This window comes from Apium graveolens, chromosome 10, assembly GCF_009905375.1.
Source record: "Apium graveolens cultivar Ventura chromosome 10, ASM990537v1, whole genome shotgun sequence".
In the NCBI taxonomy this organism is placed as follows: domain Eukaryota; kingdom Viridiplantae; phylum Streptophyta; class Magnoliopsida; order Apiales; family Apiaceae; genus Apium; species Apium graveolens.
The window spans coordinates 194,406,362-194,429,945 of record NC_133656.1 but is presented as its reverse complement, the minus strand read 5'-3'; the positions used below and the strand labels follow the sequence as shown (position 1 = coordinate 194,429,945).

Here is a 23,584-nt window from a genome sequence, read left to right as displayed (position 1 = left end):
GGCCCGCCCCCGAAAACTTCTCGAAATCCCTGACCCGAACGGGTTGGGATCGATCGGGGTGACGTTAATTCTCATTCCTATTTATTTTGTTGAGATTAAAAATATGAAGAGTGAAATAAAGAGAGCAGATTCATTACTAATTCGTCTCAATTCTCAATTGTTAACACTTAGGTTGACTAAGCGGGTAAACTAATAAGAGTGTAAAATATTTTAAAACTGATAAAAAACTAACATTCTCTATTAGAAAATAATAACAAATGAAGTACACTCGGAAAAATATAATGATAAAAATAATTTTTTCAAAAAGAGGGTGTAAAAATGAATGTTGTCTAATTTACTAAAACTTTCAGCACTAATTTTCTTATATTACAAATATACTTAATACAAGTAATGAAGTGCACTACATTTAATATATTATTTATATATATATCAAATTTTAGTATTTTATTTTTTCGTGTCATTATTCGACTAACCCAATTAATTGTTCTAAAACTCGAACGTTTTAGCCAAGATATCGACCGAGTTCACATAATTGAACTATTCACTAGCTGATTTTTCTTTAATCGAATAAAACCAGATTTTGAGTCTGACTCGGGTCAAACTTGTATCTATTCAGATTAAATATTAAGAAGTCTAAAAATAAAGAGAAGGTAAGAAAAATATTAAACCAACACAATTACCTAATTATTTAAGAGTCTTACAAAATTTACTTACTCATCTCATTGTATAATCAACATATGTCCGATCGTACAAAATTAATATTTTTACCTTCGTGATAAATTATAATTAATATTTTTTCTGTTATGTAGGAGTATGTATATAATAATGATAAGAATAAGAGTAATGCATATTGTTTCAATTGGTTTCATCTTTAAAAGTAATATATAATTTTTTATGTGATACATATCTATAATAAGGGTATCTCCAATCACATCTTTATATGCCATATTACTTCATTTCTTACTCTATATATGAAGTTACGGGGCTCCGACGATGAATTATCCTATCTTTATAAATAAAGGAAAGCACCGTGCAATAATAAACCCCCTCACATGTTTGTACATCATATAGGCCCGACTCTCTGTGTATTTTAAAATTATTTAATCATTGTACATAGTGATTAAGTAAATTTAAAGTAAAATTTGAAGAAATGATTGGAGATGAAATGGTAATATAAGTAAAAAAAAAGAGGTGAAATCTGAAGATAAAGTTATATTAAAAATAGAGCAATGCGTGGAGATGACCTAATGAATTAGTTTTTAAAGTTAAATTTTTAATATATTTGATTTTTTAGATCCAAGTACTCCCGGATTAAACCAAATACTTTCGACTCGACAATCACACAAGTCAAACTGAATAAAACAGAATTATGATTTTTTGAAAACAAATCCAAAAAAGTATAAAAAATGTTTAATTCTATAAAATATATTTAAAAACATAATTGATATGTGTGTGTGCCTAACTACAAAATTTAAATTGTAACTATATAATTATATAAACTATCATTTCATTTACTCAAAAGTTAAAATTAAAAAAAGAGAATATATATTTTTTTAAACAAAACTTTTTAAATAAAATCAAAATTCATTATAGCACCATGATTCTAAGATAAAATTTAGTCACAAGTTCGATTCTCGTATATTTAATTTTTTTTATCTGATTACTCATTCCAAGTATTTCGGGATTAAATCGAATACTCTTGACTCGATAAACACACAAGTCAAACCGAATTAAATGAAATTATGATTTTTTAAAACAAATCCAAAAAAATTGTAAAAAATATTTAATTCATAAAATATATATATCATAATAATTACAACATAATTGATATATGTGTGTGTTTGTCTAACTACAAAATTTACGTCACAACTATATAATTGTATAAACTAACATTTTATTCACTTAAAAGTTATAGTAATAAAAAATAGAATTTGACGAAGGAGAGGATATGACTTATCTAATAAGAAATTTAATTTGGACTCAAACAATTATGTAGCTTGATGGCAGTGACATGAGATTTGTGAGTAAGGGGTAAGTGGTTTGATTCCTATTGGTTAAGTCATTCTACGTATTTTTAACAAAAAATGTGTAATATTGACATTTTTATAATTTTTCAAAACAAAATGGCAAAATTGTGATTTGACAGCCATGAAAATACCTCTTTTTACCCTTGGTTTACATATACATTTTATTCACTCATAAGTTAAAATAATAAAAAATAGAATTTGATAAAAGGAGATGATATTACTAATCTAATAAGAAATTTAATTTGAACTCAATAAATTAAGTAGCTTGATGGTTGTGACATGAAATTTGTGAGTAAAAGGTAAGGGGTTTGATTCTTATTGAATACAGCAATTCTTCTTATTTTTAATAAAAAATGTGTAATAATGTCATATTTATAATTTTTCAAAATAAAAGGGCAAAATTATAATTTCACAACAATTAAAATGGTTCTTTTTAACATTGATTAACATATACTCCCTCCGTCCCTTTCAATAGTTTACATTTCTTAGAGAGTGTCCGACACGCATTTTAAGGTGCATACAAAGTATAGTTCTGTAATTTTTTTTATAATTTTATTTTTCTGAATAAAAATTAAAACATTCAACTTTTATTTGGAAAAAGAAAATTGTAAAGATAAGTTACATAACTATATTTTTTAGGCACCTTAAAATACGTGCCGAACACTTCCTCAGAAATGTAAATAATTGGAAGGGATTGAAGCAATAATATACAGTAAGAGATTCGAAGTTAGCGAGGAAGCTTCCGGAAATCTAGAGAAAATTTGATATATTCGAAGTTAGCGAGGAAGCTTCCGGAAATCTAGAGAAAATTTGATATATTCGAAGTTAGCGAGGAAGCTTCCGGAAATCTAGAGAAAATTTGATATATTTTCAGTAGCAATTAGCAACTACAGGAAACATAAAGGGGAGAGGATTTCTATTTTTGGTGTGTTTTAAGCTTAATCCAGTGCGTGACATTCGTTGGTCAGGGCAAACTCCAATAATTTGGTTTAAATTTAGACCAAATTTTGGTTCAAATTTGGATCGATTTTCTTTTCAATTCCAATAATTTGGTCCAAATTTCGGTTCAAATATTAAAATATTTATTTTTAATATTATAAGCTTTTATAATTATAAATATTTTATTTTTATAAAATATAAGATTTAATTTTATATAATTTGTCGGACTAAATTGATAATTTAGTTCATATTCAATTTCATTTATATTCCGTTTCAAATCAAGTTTTTTGTGTTGTAATATTTATTTTAATATTTGAATGTGTTAAATAACTAATAATAATATCCCAAAGTTAGTTAATTACATTTATAAATACCCGAAATCAAAATTTTAGGCAATAAATTAAAAAAAAAATTACTAAAAATATTATTTTAATCTCGGTCCAAATTTGGACCGATAAATAGTGTCGATTCAAATTTGAACCTGTACTATTTATCGGTCCAAATTTGAACAGAAATTTAGACCACTATTGGATATATTTGAACCGAAATCGGTCCAAATTTGGACCTTTAGACCACTCTTGGACTTGCTGTTAGATGACATTTAGGTCTACACGATTTCTTGTATAAACCTATTTTAACTTTCTATTGGTATATCTTGCTGCTACAGAAGAAATTACAAGTTTGCAAGATTTAGCAACCAAATAAAAGGATGCTATCATCGAGACTTTACTGGGAAATGCTCAAGATAATAAAAGCAGATTAATGAACGCTTTTCCTTGGAAGACAGATTACTAAACAACCAATATTTTATCAACCAAAATGCCCATATATATTAGTCAGGCAATACAACACCTTCATTGACAATGTGACAAAACCTTACATGCTTCAAAACAAAGGAGCTTCTTTTAAGAGTCTGAGGATCCAAGAGTTCAAATTCACAGCCAAATATATCCAAATAATTAAATATTTATTAAGAGATCATTAGATCATGTTTTTGCGGTCATTAAGCCACATTATACAGAAGAAAAAACCAGGAAATTTACTCAGCTGGCCTCTGTCCCAACACTGAAATGTCTTCGTATCGTTTCTGCAAGACAAAAGTTTGATTCAATATTAGAATTTAATTTAATTTCTGACAGAAACAGAACTGCATTTAGAACACTTGCATAGTTCATGTAGTTTATTCCATTAACCTTCCTATATATATATATATATATATTTATATATATATATATAAATATATACACACACACACCCCACAACATCAACTGTAAGTAACGCTATGACCAAAGAGCCACATCAATCTTACTCTAGCAGTATTACCCTCTCTCCTTTTAACGGGACGTCGAGGGTTCTGTCCTTGTGGTAAGGTGGATAAATGGGTGGGTGTCTTCAATTTGGAAAAAACAAAATGCTATGTATAGCACCTTGATAGGCTACTATGATACACGAGTACAACAGTTTAATAAAGAGCAACATAGTCACAACACAAAAGGTACAGAAAAGAAGGTAGTAACAAGTCTACAGCCTACATCTCATAGAAAACTGCAAAGCTAACCCAACCTACATGCAGTGTCCCATTTTATTTCCAAGTTGTTTACCTGATCAAAATGATCCGAATTGGTCTTAAAATCCTAAAAGTATCTACAGTAGTGTATAGGTACCTTCGCAAATATAAATTATTTAAAATTCAGCTTCAAAAACAGAATTTTATAATATTTTTTAAAAGGATATTTTGGTATAAAGCTGGAACAAACAGCAACAATGCATGCTAGAATGAATGTTGAAGTTTTAGTCGTAATTATCTTAGAACACAGTACATTACTAATTATTGGACACACAACTCCTACTTGATTAAATTATGCCTCAAAATATTTCAACACAATTATGTCAAAGTTACCCATTACTGATCAAAAGTGTTGCACATAATTTTTATTAACAATAATATACAATAGAGCAGATGTAGCCCTTCTCTTATGGTTGTAAAACTGGCACACACCAGAATCTTGCCAGAACCATTGCTAAAAAATGTAAAATTTAATCTCAGAAAACAATGTAAAAAACTCAGTTTGGTGACAGTTAGCTACGCCTACTTATAATATGTTCAGACAGGAGTACTTTTTAGTAAATATGAGTTATATTTTGGGTCTTAAGTACTACCTCTACACAACATACAATTACTTCCTACAAACACAACATCGTACTTGAAAAATTCAAGGTAACACACCCGGTATATTCTTCTCTTCTATCTTATTGTGGAGAGTAATAATTGGTAAGGGAACAGCTAAAAAAATTTGCAACTTATGTCTGACATAAGAACCTCTTTTCATCTTCCAATTTTAAGACTAAAAAGTGAGATGGAATAATGTATTTACGACAGCAAATCTTTACAGTAAATTCGTGTCTTAGTTTGAAAAAATAACAAATCTGATGCATGTCCCGACACAATTGAGGAGTATTAAGAAGGTAATCACAGGCTAACACTAAACAGAACACGTACAAATTCAAGCTACAGTAGTAAATAGAAGAACATACCCCAATATTATTGTTCTCCCATAGCTTGTGGATTCCGTAATCAACTCCCTGTAATCAATAACAACATAAAAATTTTCATCATCACAAAACAGCACGCTAATTTAACAAATAGACCTTGCTTCTACATAGTAATCAACTCAACACATAATCACGGCCTTGTTAAACCCCTAACGCCACATTAGAAACATATAACAGTCGCTGTATAACAAAAGAATTACATGCACATATACATCACGTGACGTTAACGAAGTTTATCACTGTAAAAAAGTCAAGACTGTACGTGTGGAACACAGCTTTTACAACAATTTATTTCATTTCCTCGATTCACTTGGCACAAATTCAGTTAATTACATATCACATAATCAGGTCCAACTACAATGAGCAAAATCCTAATTCAATTTCTCATTTCTCTCTTCATCTGATAAATGACATTTACAATACTTCCATGTAGTTTCCGTAATTACAGCAACACCTTTCTAGTCCATTTCCTAGTTCAATTTCTCAATTCTCTTTTCATACAATAAACAATACATTTACAAAAAATCCACCTAGTTTACATAATTAAAACAACATCTTTCTAGATCCATTCCCTAATTCAATTTCTCAATTCTCTCCTCATCCAATAAACAATACAATTCCGATAATTCCACGAAGTTTATGTAACTACAACAACAACACATTTCTAGATCCATTTCAACTTCAACAGGAAAGAGAGAGAGAGAGAGAGAGAGAGAGAGAGAGAGAGAGAGAGAGAGAGCACATAATTCAACCAAACACACAAAAATAAACACCAGATCTATTCAATTTCATCAATTTCATATATAAAAAATAATTAATGAAAAACAGATGTATAGATACAAAGTTGTGTGTATATACTGACCCGTTCAGCGAGAAAAGTGCCGGCGATGAGGAAAGTTACGTAGACGGAGGTACGGCGCATAAAGACGCTGTAGAAACCTTCCATTAATCTGTTGCCTGCCATTTTTGAATTTTGGATTATTTGATTTTTGAGAAGAAGAAGATAAATTTGATACTAATTTTGTTGAAATGTTTAATTAGGGTTCGTTTTTTATTCTTTATTGTGAAGCAGAATTACCGGGTCAAAAGTTTGGGCCCGGATTCGATAGCCCATTTAGTTACTGGCCCATGTTTCAGTAGAAGACTTTTTTTTTCCTTTTTTGACACAGTTGGATGATGGTTGATGCAGGAATCTTGAAGAAAAAAGAGAGTGAAAAACTGAGGTAATATCTTTTTAAAATAATATACTATATTTTATTAATTAGACTTGCATTGTATTTCTTAAAAATGAGTATATGTTTTAGCCAATTCTGATAAGTAAATGTTAAGTTTTTATATGTATTCGACGTGACAATCGACATGAGATTAATCCTTAAGTGTGGTGTATGAAATAATGGACATTCGTGCCATTACATTTTATATTTTGTGTTCCAAACTGAAAAAAATCATTCCATTAAGTGATAAAACCCAGTCTTTGCAAAATCAGATCGAATAAACAATCAAAACGATGTCGTGGAAAGACATATTTTCCCGTGAATGAAGGATACAACTAAAGCTTAAAAATACCAACAAGGGTTACTTAACAGCAACTGTACATCCTGAATTTTTAAAGTTGGTAACAATATGCTAATATATGAGTTAATATCAAAAGCAAGTATATATGAAACAGTACCAACTGGGGAGACGAGAATTCAGAAAGAAGTGGGTAAATATCAAAAGGATGAGAGGGAATATAACACTATGCTTATGTATAACGAGAACGGCCTTTCTTCTTTAAGAATTCAGGTATTTCTACTGAACTGCCTTCAGTAAATGATGAAGGACGCCTGCTCATTCCAGAAGCAACATCTCCTTGTCCCTGCATATATACCTATATATCAAGACCTTACACAAACAAAGGTGCGAACATATTATCTACGTATGAGAGGCGCACCTGTCCTTCAGATTCCTCTTGTCGTCTGAATCCAGTGGCAATCAGAGTTATGCTGACCTGAGAACAAATATTTTCTGACCTCAGATTAAGTGCTCATAAGTTTTTATTGTTCTTAATAGATTTTACACAAACCCTTGAGATTTATTAAAAACTAAGCACCCAGTAACTGTCTTACTTTAGCATATTTGGCTCCTCTACTTGTCAAATTTCAAGCAAAATTAGCAAAACAACTCTCGCATCTTAATTTAACTAAAATTTAATTCAAAATGAATTATGAGTTACAACCTACTAATTTATGTATAAGTAGCTTATAAACTGCTTATAATAGGTGACATAGGCTCCTGGTGTCTTTAGAGGTAACTTAAGAAAGTACACCTAGAGTTTCCAACAGGTTTGAAGTCCAGTGTATGTGTTAAGCTATTATCTATGCATACTTCCTCCATTCCACCAAAAATCTCATTTTGCTTTCATAAAGAATTTGCAGAATTCCAAATTGTAAAGCATAGCCTATTTCACACGGAAATATTTAAATCTGATGAAAGAAGTTGAAAATACAAAGATAAACAAATAACTTCAAACAATAAAAATGAAGTCCTGTGTTTTTCTTCTCTCTTTCTTTATCTTGGAATGGGGGTGGAATACTGGATGTATCTTTTAAAAGATGTAAGCTGAAGCTATAATATAAGAAATTTCACTTACTTGACCACTTAGTGACGGATCGATAACAGCTCCAAATATCAAATTCGCGCTTGGATCTACAAGGTCATATATAACCTCTGCTGCAGCATTTACCTTCAAGTAAAGTTTTTGTAAGAGAACATTAATTAAACTTGCTCAATAAAGGGTATACGAAATAAAGTCCGACATCAACTTCAATGGAGTAAATTTAGCAAGAATGACAAGAATAAAAAAGTTCAAACAGTTAATCCATATTAATATTCATTGAAGCAAACAACAGAGTAGACCGCAATATCCTAAGCCCTGATATTTCTCCCAGTTATAGCTTACTCATTATCTCATTTGCTGCTTCTTTAGGTTAATCTTGAACATTGACCAAAAACAGTAGCTTTATCTTATTATAAAAGGTGACCCCAAAATTCACCAAATATATAAACTGAAAGGACTGAAACTATCACTTACAAAATTTACAATAAAAACCTACCTCAAACAAAGTTAAATCCGTACCGCCTGTAATGTTCCAAACAATACCCGTAGCTCTTTCTATACCAATATCAAGTAAAGGTGACTGAACCGCATTTAGTGCAGCATCTCTTGCTCTGGTCTTGCCTGTAATAGGATAGGAATCTATAATAAAACCAAAACTGTAAAGCAAAGCCACTCCCGTAGGCAGACAACCATCCACACACACAGATGAAGCATATTTACATGCAAAGATCAGAGTGCGCTTATATAAGCAATCGAAGTTCAAAAAGCATTGATGTACTTGTTCAACATTAAATAATAGTAAATGTTAGGCTCGATTCACCTCAACAGGAACCTTGCAACACACCCATGATCTTATACTGGTAAAAAAGTTCTTCTTTCTCAAGGTTTGAAGTCCGTGCCGCAATCAAACACTTAATAAGTTGATATATTGCATTCTCGTTTTTCTATGAACTCCGATATATTAAATATGACGATTGATCCCAAAATTAATTTTGCATGATTCTCAACAGAAAGATAAAAGTCAGTTGCTTATGGAGTAGATAGTTACGAATTTTCACCATTGACATTTATTTAAAATTGTACTAGAAATTTCTTTTTAGATCCAACAAAGTACATACAGACAGAGAGAAGTCCTGCAGTCTACTACATAAACCACATAATATGCATGCAACTTCTATTATCTGAGTATACCAAACCTGTTTGGGTGAGCTTCCACATAAGTTGACCAACTTACAAACCAAAATTAACTTAATCGGTCCATTTATTAATTAAGAATTTATAACTTAGAGTCTTAACTTAAATAAACTAATAAGTTCAATACAGAAAGTTGGATGTGAGGTGCTTACTTTTTGGATTGTAGTTGACTTGCACACATCAATATTACCCTCATAAGTCCATGTAATTTTAAGTACAATATGTGATTACATGTGAGTTTGTCCTTCACGTGTTCATTACATGTCTAATATTTTCCTCTCTATCATCTTTTTACCCATTACATATAAGTTTTCTTGCTCCATCTGCTTATCATAACGGATAATTTTTTTTTTAAAATAACTAGAAGAAAGGATGCAAAGGACATGCAACTTACCACTTCCAGTTCCTATTCCCATAAGAGATGAACCAGCATTTTGCATAATGGCCCGCACATCAGCAAAATCAACATTGACCATGCCAGGGATCTGCAGTTCATATCTACAAGCAGTCAATGTTGATACTCCTTTTGTCAACGAATAGATTCAAAGTTTCTGGGTTTAAAATTGCTGTGATTTAATATAAATTTTGAGGCTAAGAAATATTGTTATTGTCAATAGCTTTCACAAAATTTACCAAAACAACACCCAAGTCAACCATTTGCATACTGTATTTAAACTTTTCCGAATTTTCCAAAAAAGTAATGCAACTCACGGGGTGGAGAAAAGGTAGCATGAATTTTTGATTGAAGAATATATAACGATCAAAGGGTCTTTGTAGTAGCACATCCAAAAAAAATCTGTAGACAAGAGAAGGTCCAAAAAATTTCCATAATATATGCCATCATTTTTTTGAATAACATAAAGACCAGAAAACCTAAGACAATCATAATCCGCTCACACTAAGATTCAATTTAGTTTCGCATTCGTGGTCACTTATGCTAGGATTATTACTGTCCAGTTTCCCTATCACCATCATGATAAATTACCTTTTAGTCAGAAAGCTTTTGGCAAGTTATAAATTATGGTACAGCACTATTTAATTATAAATATATACACAATCACCAATCTATTCAACTTGCATTTTCATCAAATATAAAATATTGCATTACTCGAACGACTAGAGCAGTATGATATATATGCAAAATGTTCACTTCTAGTTGCAGAACTTTCCTTTTTTCCATTTGGATAAACAAGGTAAGATTAGAGATTTAGGAATCAGCAAAACAGAACATCCTGATACTGCATAGTATTGTTATCATAGATCACAAAGGAACGAGTTGTATCTATGTATATTTAAGCAACCCAAGAACTAGCTGAGGTAGAAGGTCTGAAATGATACATTAAAATTAGCAAAAAAAAATGGTAAATAAAATATAGATCTGAAGCTAAGGAACTGAAAGCTGCAGTTGTGATTCATTATGTACCGTAATTATGTCAGATATTCCACGAACACCCTGCCGCAAAATATCGTCAGCCAAATTGAATGCCTCTGTTACAGGGGTGGACTGAGAAACTGCAGTCAGTAGCTTGTCATTTGGGATAACAATGAGTGTATCGACATTGTCTCTCAAAGTTGAAATTCCTTCTTGAGCTTGAACAGTTCTTCTACGTCCCTCAAATGAGAACGGTGTTGTCACAATGCCAACTGTCAGAATACCCATCGATTTGGCGATTCCGGCAACTACTGGGGCAGCTCCTGTACCAGTTCCTCCACCCATACCAGCCTACATTTCCGTATAATATATCAGGAGATTAAGGACATCAATACAAGCAAGAGATCGGCACAACCAGGGAAACGCCAGGACATAACAAAAGTAAAATAAACAGATATCCACGTGAAGACCAAAATCAAGCAAAGCCCGGAAACTATAACTAGTTTGACTTACTGTTAGCACAACTAACACTTCCTCTTGCATTAATCCTTAACACTAATTCCTAAAGTGGAACGAGAACACTTGAGAATTCTATTATTAACTTAGTAAAAACCTTGAGGGTGCCAAAACTAATAATATCAGGATTTCTTTATGTGAGGTAGTCACATTTTGCGTTTGAATTATAAAATAACTTTGCGCTGGATATATTTGCAAATGAAAATGAACCTTTTCCATACCAGGTTATGTTATGCTAAATGCCTCATTCCCCACCCAGTTGTTCTTTGCTCATATGCAACAAAAGGTTAAAACACATGAACACTCCTAAATTGTAGATAATTCACATGTACCTATTCAATCAAAACATGTTGTTCCCTACTAAATAATCATACTCTGGCTTGATAAAATTATATAGAAGTGTTATGCAACTGCCACACCTGTGCAATACTCATTCTCAAGTATAGTTCACAATTGGGAAGGGGGGCGTGTTTCATCGATTTAATGATGTATAGAAATCGAGTAATTTTTGTTGAATGGGATTGAACGTTAGTAATTATTTTCTTATTCACTGTCAAGTTAACTGGAAATGTGGTTGTGGTGTCAAGTTATCTTGAGTTCTGTTGAAATGTACTTTCAGATTAAAACTTCATATGCAGAGAGAAGAGGTCGTCAAAGGAAACAAGGGCAAGTCAGATGCATAGAGAAAAGTTCCGAGTTCTTCCAAATCCCCATTTTGAATTATAGGAGACAACTGTCACAGAGTAACAAAATAAGCAGACTTCTATATACACTACAGAGTTCAAGTTTCATATTTATTCTACATCATAAACTTTAATATGATTGCTTTCCAGATGTATTCAAGATGCATAATCTAATTCTACTTCCAACAGAAAAATCGGGCAGTAGGAAGTGAAAGATGAACTTACAGTTACAAAGACCATGTCAGCCCCTTGGAGTGCCTCCTGAATGGCTGCTTGGCTTTCATTTGCAGCATTCATTCCGATCTCTGGATTCCCACCAGCACCAAGGCCCCGAGTTAGTTCTTGTCCGATTGGTAGACGGTTCCCAGAATTAACTGGCGACATCTTCATGGCTTGAACATCTGTATTCACTATCCAAAATTCAACACCATCCATAGCACTCTCAATCATTCTATTCACAGCATTGGAACCACCACCTCCAACACCAATAACTTTGATCGTAGCTTCATTATAATTACTTGACCTAGATGATTCTCGCACTGATTCAGTACTATCATCGCTAAATGTATCCTTTATTGTCGAAAATTTGTAATCTTTTTCTCTTCCGAGCATTGAAACTTCAGGATGTAAATCTAGAAAAGAGTCCTTATTGTTATTTGGAGTAACTCTATGAGAATTGGTTGAACACTTGAAACGTGGAAAGCTTGACACAATCTTCCGGAACGGACTTCTACCCATACGAACACCTCCAAATGAAATTCCCACCAGCTTCAATCCATCCGCCCCAACAAGAGAACAAGGAACAAGAGTAGCCATAGCCAAAAAAACCCAATTCTTTAACTTACAATATGATCCTAATACCTAACTTACGAAACCAGAATTCCTAAATCTCTGCAATTCTATCACCAACCATGCTTCCTCAACCTAAAACATCGAAAAATACCCATTTTTATCATTTCAAGAACGTACCCAAAATGTACTTAAATTTATCATTTCCACTAAAAGGGGTTTCAAACATATGAACTAATGTTCATAAAATCCTAAAAAAACACAAATCTAAAAACAACCAAAAATAAAGTGCATTACATAGAAGATTATACATACAGATAAAACCAGATTTACTAGTACATTGCATACAAAACAAAATACAAAAAACCCAAATGCAAATTAAGCTGAACCAAGAAATCACAAGATTGAATTACATTATACTAAATTAAAGAAAATAAAGAAAAGGGTACCTGAGAAAGAGCTAAAAGATTGAATTTTGAAGCATATTGAGAGGACTAAACAAGAAATAATTTTTTTAAGAATTGAAATGAGAAAAATAACAATAAAGGTGTTGTTTTGTGTGTGGAAATTAATAAAGGGGGTTTGATTTTGTATCGGAGAGGTGGGGTTTTAGAGGAGAAGGATGTGAAGTAGGTGGTGCTTGGCACTTTGGCGCTTTTGTTGTAGGGTTGTAGTCCCTAGAAGACCTAATAGCTGTACAAAAACTCTCTTTTCCCTTTGTTTTTATTTTTGTATATTAAAATGTATTTGTCTGATTTATCCGGTCTCGGATGTGCCAAAATATAATTTTCTGGAACAGTTTCCGATCTCGGAATGAGCAAAAATCAATTTTTATGGGACAATAAGAGGCAAATCCTTACCATTATTTTATCAGATAAATTTTCTCATTTTACCGTATACAAATTAGATTTTTTGTTGAGAGTGATATTTGAATAGCATCTTGTGATTATGTATTGATGCAGGAGTACGTTGTGTGTTATAATAATGATTCAAGTGTTATTTAGCCAAAATTTTTGATTCAAGTGTTAGTAATACTTGCATGATTTTTGTTGGTAAAATACTGCAAATTGTTACATATAAATGTGTTCATTCAGACATTTGTTGCGAAGAAGATTAAAAGAAAAATGTGATAACGTGAAAAATAGACTACATTTACCGCTATAGCCTATGCAATACGAAGAAAATGGATAAAAGAAGAGAAACATATACTTCTCTCCAAAATTCGTGTGCAAATGTTACTATGATACTAGTATACAACAAATTTGAACTCCTTAACTCTAATACCCTGTTCTCAATTCTCATTCTCATGTAATATTTTTTCGCAATCTCACTGAACATCACGCCAGCCTTTAGTATCCGTTGCTTTGCTGTCGAGGCGGATTACTAATCCACCATCGCTGTAGAGAAGATCTCATTCACTTTTGATGGCATGGTAAATGCGGCGGACAAATATCCAAGAGACATAAAAACTTATTGTGCTCAGCATCAGGAAGATTGAGTAGCACAAGCAGGCATTATAACCAAAGAAGAAGAGTAGCTGCAGTGAACCGTTCATATTGGAATTTTTGTAATAGTAGATGCAATATCCAAACATAAAGATGGCAGTTGAGCCCCCACGCAATATAGATCTGCATCAAGCACTTCAAAAGATCAATAATATTCATGCATGTGTAAAACCATTATTTCTACAGGTGTAAATATCTTAATACTTAAGCTCCCATGATACAACATTTGACAAAATTTGGCATGACACATTTGGTAAGATCAAGTGGGGAAGGCCCAAGTTTATCTATTCCAAAGACTGGAGTTACTGTATTTTGCTACTACATCTTTCTATGATTAACTGCAACTTTTTATTGAGGTGACAACAGTCTATACTCACCTAGTATTTAAGGAATCAGCCGATCGGGTGCCAAAAATACTTGGACCTAATCCTTCAATTGATACTTTAATAGTTCAAGACTGGCTAGCAGCTGTCAATGGGCTAGAATTGGTTCTCTATAGTAACTTCACAAGTCCAAAAGAGGTGCTGAGCTTTATTGCTCCAGGTGTACATATCGTTCAGGTTAAAGTAAGTCAAGTGTCAAATACAATTAACTATTTTTACTATATCAACATCTCTGACAAGATTGGCCGAATTTCTCCGGGAGAAAAAATATGACGGACATGGATATACCGTTAGAAGCTTTATTTACAAGTAACATGGACTGGGTCACATAAAAAAAACAAGAATTTTAAAGCCTAATATAATAACAAAGTATGTGTTACGAACCTCCACCACCACTCATGGTCTTCCAGACTAAGCTGAATGTATGTCATCCCAACACTTAGCATGGCAGTAAGTACAATGAGGATGATGAACGTTATGAAGAGAATGCCTGAAAGTGTGAAGATCTTATAACCCCACATGCTTGCATACAGGTGGTGCAGTTCAAGGACAATTGCACTAAAAGGTAGAAGACCCCCAACAAACATTTGACCAGGCGTCTTCATATACCAAGTTAATGACGGAATATCCCTTGCGACTCTCTTTGTAACAGAAGGTGCTTGGAACTCTGAACTAAGCCGGTGCCCTATCATCCCCCCTAACGCAAGCAATGGCATAGCAACAAGTGTATATAAGAGTAAGATCACTACAATAGTACCTAGTGGAAGAGCAGCGGTAGCCCCAAATGATATCGCAACTGTATTTAGGATAAATACTGTAAAAAACAATGGCCCAAGGTACAGAATCCCAGTTAAAAGAACACTTTTTTCCTGGAAAAATTTGCAAATCACTTGATGAGAACAAGGGTAAAAGATGAAGATAGATAATAAATGAAAAGGTGAAATATAGTCTACCCATCCGGTTTTAGAAAATTGGCGGTGAAAAGAAGCGGTGCAGTATCCAGCAGCAGGAAATGTTAGAGAGTATATTACTACAACAGAAGTTGAGAGAGATCCCAAGTTGTACGGGTATAGGACGCCGAAGAATGCCATGATAAATAAGAAGACCGATCTGCATAGTAGTGCAGAACAACAATAGGCTTTAAGCATTATGAATTTTCAATAAGGAACACACTGAACATAGTGCCTACCAAGAATAGGACACATAGTGCCTAATGGTATAAACTCTAAACATAGTGCCTACCAAGATATCCGAAACAAGAATCATTTTCTGGACACATGCATGACGCAGAAAATATTACAAAACTAAGTCAATTAATTCACTGTACATCTTCCCTGTACATTGGTCATCAGAGAATTGTCAACAATAATGGGGGTCATTAGTTTTCAAATTTAATTTAGGTTGTTCTGTCACGCCTGTCATATCATATTGGAATCTGTGACCAATTTACCACTACAAAAAGAAAGTCCAGCAACTAAAGTTATCCAACAAACTCAATATTGATGGTAAATGTGAATTAATTTAGATTTTTGAAAATTGTGATCTTTAGTTGCTAGTTATGAGCCTTGTAAAAAAGATAGCCCCTTCCCTTTCTATAACATACACAGCGCTCAACTAGATTCGTAGGTTTGGGTCTCCAGTATGACCAAGTAAAGGATCAAGAAGCTCATTTGGCCCCAAAAAGCTGACAAAGTACTATGGAATACACTGCCTTATCATGTCGCACGCAACATGTAATTCATGACAGCAATAGGTTAGAAATGGATATATGAAAAATTACTTTTGCAGCATATAAACTGGGTGAAATACGACAAAATAAATGTGGCTTACACTATCAGGAACTGAGTACCAGAACCTAGTATAGCGGAGAACAGGTGCAATTGAGAAGGAGGTCTGAATACATCTCCATGTATGTATTTCCAACCAACTTCCTTATCTTCTTCTTCATCACCACCTGAAAACCTGCAATAGGGACATGAGACATAAAAAATTAAAAAACCTTTGTAAGTTCACTTTGGTCTTGTGTTACTAGATGTAAAAGAAGTACAATTAGAATTGGAAGTAACATAACAAACATGAATTACTTTTTTAGATCATTCTTGAGATGGCGCATAAACATCATTACCAAAAGTCCCATCAGGAGCACAATGATGACAATTGAATTAATAAACGAGAACCAATGTATTTGCTTCGCTGTTGGGAGCAGGGACGCCCTAGAATATTTGTCCATTCTACTCTTAAAAGCAATGAAGGTTTCATTCCAAGAAACAGAATATGTGAACTGAACAGTGACTTCTTCATTGTTTGTTATATCAACTACATGAGCTGGGTCACTAAAAGCACGAATTTCAATCACTTGGTCACCGTTGTAAAGTGCATCAAACTGAACATGTTTGAATAGATAATACTTGGGCCCTTTTTCATCATTGTTCCAACTATTATCTTCAACTCTCCCGATAAATCCCCACATCGGAAGATCATCATAATACATCTGGAAGTAAAATTCATTAATAACAGCGTTTCTGAACTTTGTGACATCATCTTCAGTAAGCTTCTTTTCACACAGTATATGACCAACTTTCTTTTCCCGGAATTTAAGTTCATACAAAGCATTGGCCAAACGGTCAGCATTTAATATTTCCCCGAGAGACTCCTTCTTCTGGACCACACTAGCTGCAATATAGAGAATGCATAAATACGTTAAAATAAAGATGATCAACAAAAGAAATGTAGCAGGAAATTTCATTATTTTTATGGAACTTTCTCGACACTGCCCATAAATACCATTTATTATTACAGTTTGACCAAATTTTAGACACAGTTACAACTTACAATTATGTTCTTCCATAAGAAAGAGTTCAGTTGGTACTTGGTACACTAACACACACACATAGACAGATCACATCCCAGTACATATTATTTTAGTAAATCAATCAACTTAAACTTAACAAAAACTTCAGTTATTTCTTATCAAATGACTACTTTAACCTACACGCTAACCTGGACGGCAGAATGGCAACTCATAGTATTGGTAAGTTTCACTGCAACAGAACAACAAATAACACGAATAAGATTAAAACAGGGATCACAATGTCAACACATTATTATCGAAAAGCAAGCTCTAGCTGCAATTATTTACACAACCATCACAAATGCCAAAAAAGGCTAGTAACATCACAAAAATTACACAATACCCATATTTCATTTCTTCAAGATTTTAAACTACTTGTGATTAAAACTAAAAAAACACTAAAAATCACCAACATTCATATATACATATACATACACAACATAAGACTGAAATCAAAAGGGGCTTAAAAAACAACCTTGGAGAGTCAAGAGGGCCAATTTTAATAACAAAGACAACACATTATTATCGAAAAGTAAGCTCTAGCTGCAATTACTTACACAACCATCACAAATTTCACTAATGCCGAAAAGGGCTAGTACCATCACAATTCACAACCCACATTTCATTTCTTCAATATTTTGAACTAATTGTGATTAGAACTTAAAATCACACAACATTCAGATATACATATACATACACAACATAATATTAAAATCAAGAAAGGGCTTAAAGAAACAACCTTGGATTGTGAAGAGGGCCAATTTTATTAACAAAGATTGGAACTTGATCACCCGCATTGTAATGTGCAGCAGCTATGGCAAATTGAAGTGAAATAGCCAAATGGGCTGTCATAAAATACATCAAGAAACCCGTGATTTGAATCATGGTTTATGACCCAGGTTTTATAATAATTGATAGATGATAGATGCAAGAAAAGGGGTTTAAGACAGGAACATAAGGATGTTCTGTCCGGTCCGATGGACCCAAAAGTAAAGATTTGTGGATTTCTAATCTGGGAACATTTTAGTCAGTGGGGAAGAAAGTCAAGTGATTAACCACTTGCACCGTGTTAAAAAAAAGGAAGGAAAATGAATCGAAAAATAAGTGAATCGAAGAATAAGTGCTCGTCTGGTAATTCCAAAATAAGGAACATATACTTAAAATAAATAAGCAACTTAAAATTTAAAATGATAAGTAGATGAATACTTATAAATTATATAAGTGTTTGGTTAATTTTACTTATAAGTCAGATTTTTTTAACTTAAATAAATTAAAATAAATAATTTTTATATATTATTATTTAAATTCATGACTTTTAAATTAACTTAATATTTAAAAACATATATTTAAAAACTAAAATTAATAAAAAGTAAAAAATCAAAATAAGTTGAGAAAAAGTACGTCGTTACTAACATTTAACTTATCAGCTTATATGTTGTAAATTCGACTTATAAGTTGGGTCGACAAACAATCCGAGATAAATACTTACAATCTTATAAACTATAAGTAACTTATAAGCCCGTATACAAAAAGACCCCAAGTAGTTTAACTTATTGTTTCGGGATCCTTAAAAGGAGAAGCGGTAATAAATATGCAAATTTAATCAATTTTTATTTTAAAATTTTACTTCAAAAATGAGATTAAAATATTTTATCTCATTATTTACTTTCTTCTAGGGTTATATGTTCAATCCGCTCAACTGCAAAAACCACCCGCAATCGATTCCCATATTATGGTTAACCGTAAAACACGAGTGATTTTGGATTTATTTTTAGATAACCATTAATTTGCGTTTTGGTTGCGGATTTTATTATTTTAAAAACTGCGAAAATTCAACTGCAATCGCATATTATATTTGCATATTATATAAATTAATATATTTTTTAATTTTTTTTTTGAAATATACATATAAATAAAATTACTCAAGTATTGAAATTTGAACTTGACCCAATATAAATAAAGTCTGGAATATTTTGCATCAACTTTTATATTAAAGTGTTAATTTTTCTTTTGTAATATGTTACTAGACAATTAAATTTATTTGTCATTTAAAATTATTGAATATTTAGAAAAATATAATTTCTTTTGTAATGGCTTATAATTCTTATATGCAATATTTATTGAAGTTAGTCTTTTTTGAATATTTGAGCGGTTGAACCGCCAAATCAACCGCAACCAATCGTAATTACGTGATTAGATTTGGTTGGTTTTTATATACCGACATTTTTTTGCGGGTTTTTATCCTCCAATCGAACCAAACTACAACGCGTACACCCTTAATTCTTACCCTTTAAAAATCTCGGGAATAAGTCCTTAAGTGTTTTTAACATCAATTTAAGTTAATTGTGAGTGATAATTGTAGTTAGATATATTTACCAGTAAATTGCATGATCAAAATTTTAAGTCATTAATGTATGGCAAGATTTTAGAAAGATTAAATATAATATAAAAATAAGAACAAAAGTAGTAAAGTAATGAATTATACGAATTAATAATATCATTGTCAAGAAAATTGTACAACCTAAATTTTGTAATAATATGAGAATTACAATTCTTATATTATAATGAAATCCTAATAAATAACTTAATAGATTAAGTCTTGTAACAATTGATTTTTATTATAAATTACCTATTTAGTTAATAGATTATAACCAATGTATTAACTTCGTGATATTTTGGAAAAACGTTTGAGTTGCAAATAATTTTGAAAACTACAAGTAAAAGAAGGATGTTTAGGCAAATATTCCAGAATTACGAAGTCTATATGCTCAACCTCAATAAAATTATCTAACTTTTCTTGAACAACTTAAACTTGCTCCACATAGGATTCTCTATCATGAACATCTTTGATATCATGTTTCATGCAATTCAATAAATTTATCCCAATCACATTATTCTCGTTCAACTAATTTTTCATATATGTGTCTTCAATGTATTCAATTTCATTTGTTCCTTTGGCTTTTTTCTTATTGTCCAAATTAATAAGATTATCTACTTGAGATTTGAGAGTCTCACAAGTCCTCTTTGCATTATCTACTGTTTCGTTTATTTCTTGTTTTGCACGTTTGCCCCTTTCTTTACTCAACTCAATTTTGTACCTTTATTTCCAATCTCTTAAGTTCATCTTATTAATTATCTAACTCCTTCAACTTAAATTTATATTAATAAATAACGTACATGATAACAAACATAGACTTTGTTGTAAAAATCATCGCGTTAACACTCAAGAAAATAGATGTTATCTTTCACACTTTTACTTTCAGATTTTATGTACCTAGACATGTCTTAGAGTATTGCACAAATGCAAAGTTTTCGAATATAAGGGACTGAACTATCAAAAATCAGAAGTTACAGGGTTGAAATGTCAAAATTCAGAAACTCCACGGGTTAGACGTTAAAATTCTAGAAGAAAAAACACTGTTTTCAAAGTTTTTGCAAAATTCAGAGATTGTTTTGTAAATTTCGAAAGCTTTAGGGGCAGATTTGTAATTTTAAAAATTTTACAGACTGCTTCATAATTTTCAGAAATTTTAGGTTACCAAACTGTATTTTGACCAGAAATATAAATAAAAGAATTATGGTTATCACCGACCCTTAATTATTTAACTTATATCATTCTCCCATTTTGATGAACAGTTCTCGGATGAACACTAAATTTCGGATGAGTAGCCAATGATGAACATTGAACAATAATCAACTCTAGCGATGGAAGGTAACTCCGGCAGAACAATGATTTTTTAAAAACCTCCAAGTTCTCTGAATAAAAAAAATTAATGAAGAAACTTAAACTCTTGTTACCAATTTGATGTAGAACAAGATTTTAAAAAGATAAATTATAATATAAAAATAAGGATAAAAGGATTAAATCAATGAAAATACAAATCCCAACAATAATTAATAATATTATTTCCATGAAAATAGTATAATAAAAGTGTCGTAATAATGTGGAGATTATAATGCTTATAAAAAATAAAAATTCTAATAAAAAAATCTAATGAAATAAGTCCCGTAACAATTGAAATTTATTTTATAAATAACCTATGTAATTAATAAACTATTGTTGGTTGTCATTTATGGTGGCATTTTGTACTTATGCGGGGAGTGTCATGTATGATGGCCTTTTAACGTTATATTGTGGTTTTTATGTGTCGTTCATAACTATTTGTGTCTAACAAAAAAAATCCCTTTTGGTTAGAAGTATTGTCATGTATACTGGCATACTAATATTCTTAGCCTTATACTTTCTAATGATTTGCATCAATTTATTTGTGTTTATTTGTTTACTATTTGTGTCTAACAAAAGGGATCCATTTTGGTTAGGAATACTGTCATGTATACTGGCATAATGATATTCTTAGTCTTATACTTTCTTATGATTTGCATAGACTTATTTGTGTTTGTTGGCTTTGTTTTGTTTATTTTTCAGATTTACTTGGACGAAAATTATCTTGGAATAAGAGATGATTAGAAGCAAGAAGATTGCTAGCAAAATTAAGTATCAGATCTGATGTATATATTTTTAAAGGCGATATCTTTACTGATAAAACAGTTTTATTATCTAAATTTATGGAGGAATCTTTTTCTTAATCTAATCGTAATTTAGGTTACGACACATAAATTGGCTAAGCATACCTTTAGCTTAGATGATAAGTTTTTATTGATGAAAGGAATTGTTGTGTAAGACATACCTGCACCTTAACAAGACTAAGACATTGTCAACCCTAAGTAAGTTGTATTGTTATCTTAATTTGTATTTTGTACTTGTAACACTTAAAGTCTGTAAAAATGTCAAAGGAAGAGACTGGAGTCTTTTTCTATAAACAGTGTCAAGCCTAAGAATTATATCTGGAAAAAGATCAAGAAAATTATGCCTCAGAAGAATTATGAAAAAGTTTGGAGTTGAATAAATTTATTTTAGGAAAAATATTCCAAGTCAAGATCTCTACAAGTCACAGATTTAGTGTTATAGAGAAGTCATTCGAGAACTCAAAATGACTTATCGAGAAGTCAGGAAAGGCACTAGAGAACTCTCAGAGTTATCGACAAGTCAACATTCATTAGAGAACTCTGAGTTATCGATAAGTTAAATTTCACTAGAGAACTTAGAGATATCGATAAGCCAAAATTCACTAGAGAACTCTGAGTTGTCGACAAGTCAAATTTGACTAGAGAACTCTGAGTTATCGACAAGTCAATTAGCCATTAGAGAACTCAGAGATATCGATAAGTCAAAATGAAGATATAAAGACTAGAGATCTCTACAAGCCAAATTCTCTTATAGAGAACTCAGAGACCTCTACAAGTCAAATTTGCTATGGAGCATTAGAGATCTCGATAAGCCAATATACTTATCGAGAAGACAAGTTCTCTATAGACCAAATGGAGATCTCGAGGTAAAATCTTAAAGTAGAGCATTACAGATCAGTTCAATATCCAAGATCAATAATCAACAAACAATCCAAGCAGCTGGATTGTAAAGTCTACAAAAAGCAGCTTGAAGGATGTGCAAGGTCAATGATGAAGATTAACTGACAAAGGAAGATCAAGATGATCACAAGATGCTAAAGATATGCTAAGCCATAAATAGAAGATATACTTTTCTATAAATGGAAATGACAAGTGACTGTTTACAAAAACTAATAACATGTCTTATTGTATACTGTGTAAACCAATAATTAACTGAATTATAAAGTTAACACTGGACCTTTAGTCATAAGTAACAATTTAGATAGAAAATCTTGTAACTATCTCAAGAAGAAGCTAAGCTCTTTATCAAAAAAGAGCCTAGAAATTTTGTAGCAAAACATTATTGATTTTTAATATAAAAATTAAGTGAATTTTGAAAAGATTGTGTTATTATTTATTGCATACTTGTTTACTACATTAACACATCTTCCCTACAAGATTTAATTTACATTGTTCAACCATAAACATTCTAGAAAAGCTCAAAAACAGTAAAACACATTCACCCCCCTCTGTGTGTTATTCATTTTCCAACAAAACATTCTTAATTTTATTATAAAATTAAGTGAGTTTTGAAGATTTGTGTTCTTTATTTTCTGCAAGTTTAATTTCTGCATGAACACATTTTTACTACAAGATTTAATTTACTTTGTTCAACCATAAAAGATTCAAGAAAAACTCAAAAATAGTAAAACACATTCACCCCCCCT

The 23,584-nt window shown here is 31.8% G+C and overlaps 3 protein-coding genes across 4 annotated transcripts; all 3 read right to left on the bottom strand.

The window, feature by feature from the left end:
- Window positions 1-3,754: 3,754 nt before the first annotated feature.
- LOC141689278 (cytochrome b-c1 complex subunit 9, mitochondrial-like) lies at window positions 3,755-6,552 on the bottom strand. The gene is made up of 3 exons (XM_074493527.1): window positions 6,382-6,552; window positions 5,502-5,549; window positions 3,755-4,053 (listed from the first exon to the last, which is right to left on the bottom strand). The coding sequence occupies exons 1-3, from the start codon at window positions 6,481-6,483 to the stop codon at window positions 4,006-4,008; spliced, it is 198 nt and encodes a 65-aa protein (XP_074349628.1). The 5' UTR covers window positions 6,484-6,552; the 3' UTR covers window positions 3,755-4,005.
- Window positions 6,553-6,992: 440 nt separating this feature from the next.
- Window positions 6,993-13,338, bottom strand: LOC141689277 (cell division protein FtsZ homolog 2-2, chloroplastic-like). The gene is made up of 8 exons (XM_074493526.1): window positions 13,122-13,338; window positions 12,109-12,807; window positions 10,736-11,035; window positions 9,707-9,797; window positions 8,615-8,739; window positions 8,152-8,244; window positions 7,453-7,509; window positions 6,993-7,377 (listed from the first exon to the last, which is right to left on the bottom strand). Exons 2-8 carry the CDS (start codon window positions 12,697-12,699, stop codon window positions 7,264-7,266), a joined length of 1,371 nt encoding a protein of 456 aa, XP_074349627.1. The 5' UTR covers window positions 12,700-12,807; window positions 13,122-13,338; the 3' UTR covers window positions 6,993-7,263.
- Window positions 13,339-13,802: 464 nt separating this feature from the next.
- Window positions 13,803-18,489, bottom strand: LOC141692298 (transmembrane 9 superfamily member 5-like). 2 transcript variants are annotated; one of them, XM_074497059.1, is made up of 7 exons: window positions 18,151-18,489; window positions 17,561-17,601; window positions 16,645-17,233; window positions 16,391-16,522; window positions 15,514-15,670; window positions 14,945-15,429; window positions 13,803-14,300 (listed from the first exon to the last, which is right to left on the bottom strand). In XM_074497059.1, exons 1-7 carry the CDS (start codon window positions 18,294-18,296, stop codon window positions 14,084-14,086), a joined length of 1,767 nt encoding a protein of 588 aa, XP_074353160.1. In that variant the 5' UTR covers window positions 18,297-18,489; the 3' UTR covers window positions 13,803-14,083. The 2 variants fall into 2 exon arrangements, with proteins under 2 accessions (XP_074353160.1, XP_074353161.1); XM_074497060.1 differs by lacking the exon at window positions 17,561-17,601.
- Between the last annotated feature and the right edge of the window lie 5,095 nt (window positions 18,490-23,584).